At 33.4% G+C, this 1,186-nt stretch overlaps 1 protein-coding gene across 1 annotated transcript; it reads right to left on the reverse strand.

Annotated features, from left to right (window-relative positions):
* Positions 1-370: 370 nt before the first annotated feature.
* LOC132314587 (norbelladine synthase-like) lies at positions 371-951 on the reverse strand. The gene is made up of 2 exons (XM_059813431.1): positions 768-951; positions 371-651 (listed from the first exon to the last, which is right to left on the reverse strand). Exons 1-2 carry the CDS (start codon positions 949-951, stop codon positions 371-373), a joined length of 465 nt encoding a protein of 154 aa, XP_059669414.1.
* Between the last annotated feature and the right edge of the window lie 235 nt (positions 952-1,186).

Here is a 1,186-nt window from a genome sequence, read left to right on the forward strand (position 1 = left end):
AATTTGAAGTTGGTGGTGCATATATATCACAGTTTATACGGATATAAAATATTTAAATTTTGTGCTTTAGTTCCCCATACGGATATAAAATATTTAAATTATGGTGTACTTCAATCATATATGATCACTGTGTCTTAAGATATGAGAATTACACATGACTAAGTTGATTTAATTGACTCTATTGATGAAAAACCAAAAAAACATAAAATAAAAAACAAAAAAGCTTTCAGCCTCTCTTATTATTTACAACAACAAACAGGCTAAGACATTTAAGGAAAAAAAAAAAAGAGTTTAATTTATTAAAAAAATGCAAAACATGATACATTGATATTAAATGCCTGACAAATTTGAAGTAGGTGCATATCACAATTTACTTTTTGTTTTTGGTGAGATAATTGGCTGCGACTACCATAGTTTTCAGCAGTAGCTCGATAGTAACCATGGAGGCATTAGCAACAGCCTCTTCCTTCACTTCATACTCAATTGTGGACCTGGTTATGCATGAATTCTCATTTTTCTCTATGACTTCAAAGCGAACCCTATAAAGAGTAAATCCAAAATCAAGATATGCTCCTTCAATCAACTCCGCTTCTTTCACTCTTTTCTCATTGTCGACCTTTGTAAACTTTTCCTTGTAAGAAGAAATCGTCCCTATTTCAATCAAAAAACATGTGAAATGTTAAATCTATATATATATATATATATATATATTTCAATTGGACACACACACACACACACACACACACACACACATATATATTGATTACCTGGTGGAAATGTCAGTTTGAGAATTGTGCCTTCACCTCCATCACCTTGTATAATGTCAATTTTTTGAATGTCATTAGGGAGCTCTTTTTCAGCGAGCTTCGACAGCAGAAGCGTTCCGTAGAGCTCCCATGCTTCCGTGGCTGAAACTTGCACTTCCATCTCTTTTGAAACTGTTCCAAACATTTTTGTGTTTGTTGGAGATAGTGATGGTGGGAATTATATAAACTTGCTGGGTATTGAACACATATATAGAGAGAGGACAAGGGACATGTGTAGTAGCACAATTTTTGGCGACTTCTTCGGCAAAGATTCTGAATGGAGTGAAGAATAATGCTGTCAAGTGGGTTTTAATTAAGTGTTGTTGACAACTATTAGTGCTAATAAGGTCGGGCTTATTTTATTTATTTTTTAAGATGGA

This window comes from Cornus florida, unplaced genomic scaffold (assembly GCF_030987335.1).
Source record: "Cornus florida cultivar Cherokee Brave unplaced genomic scaffold, ASM3098733v1 CherokeeBrave_3.0.0_Hap2_Chr06, whole genome shotgun sequence".
NCBI classification, from domain to species: domain Eukaryota; kingdom Viridiplantae; phylum Streptophyta; class Magnoliopsida; order Cornales; family Cornaceae; genus Cornus; species Cornus florida.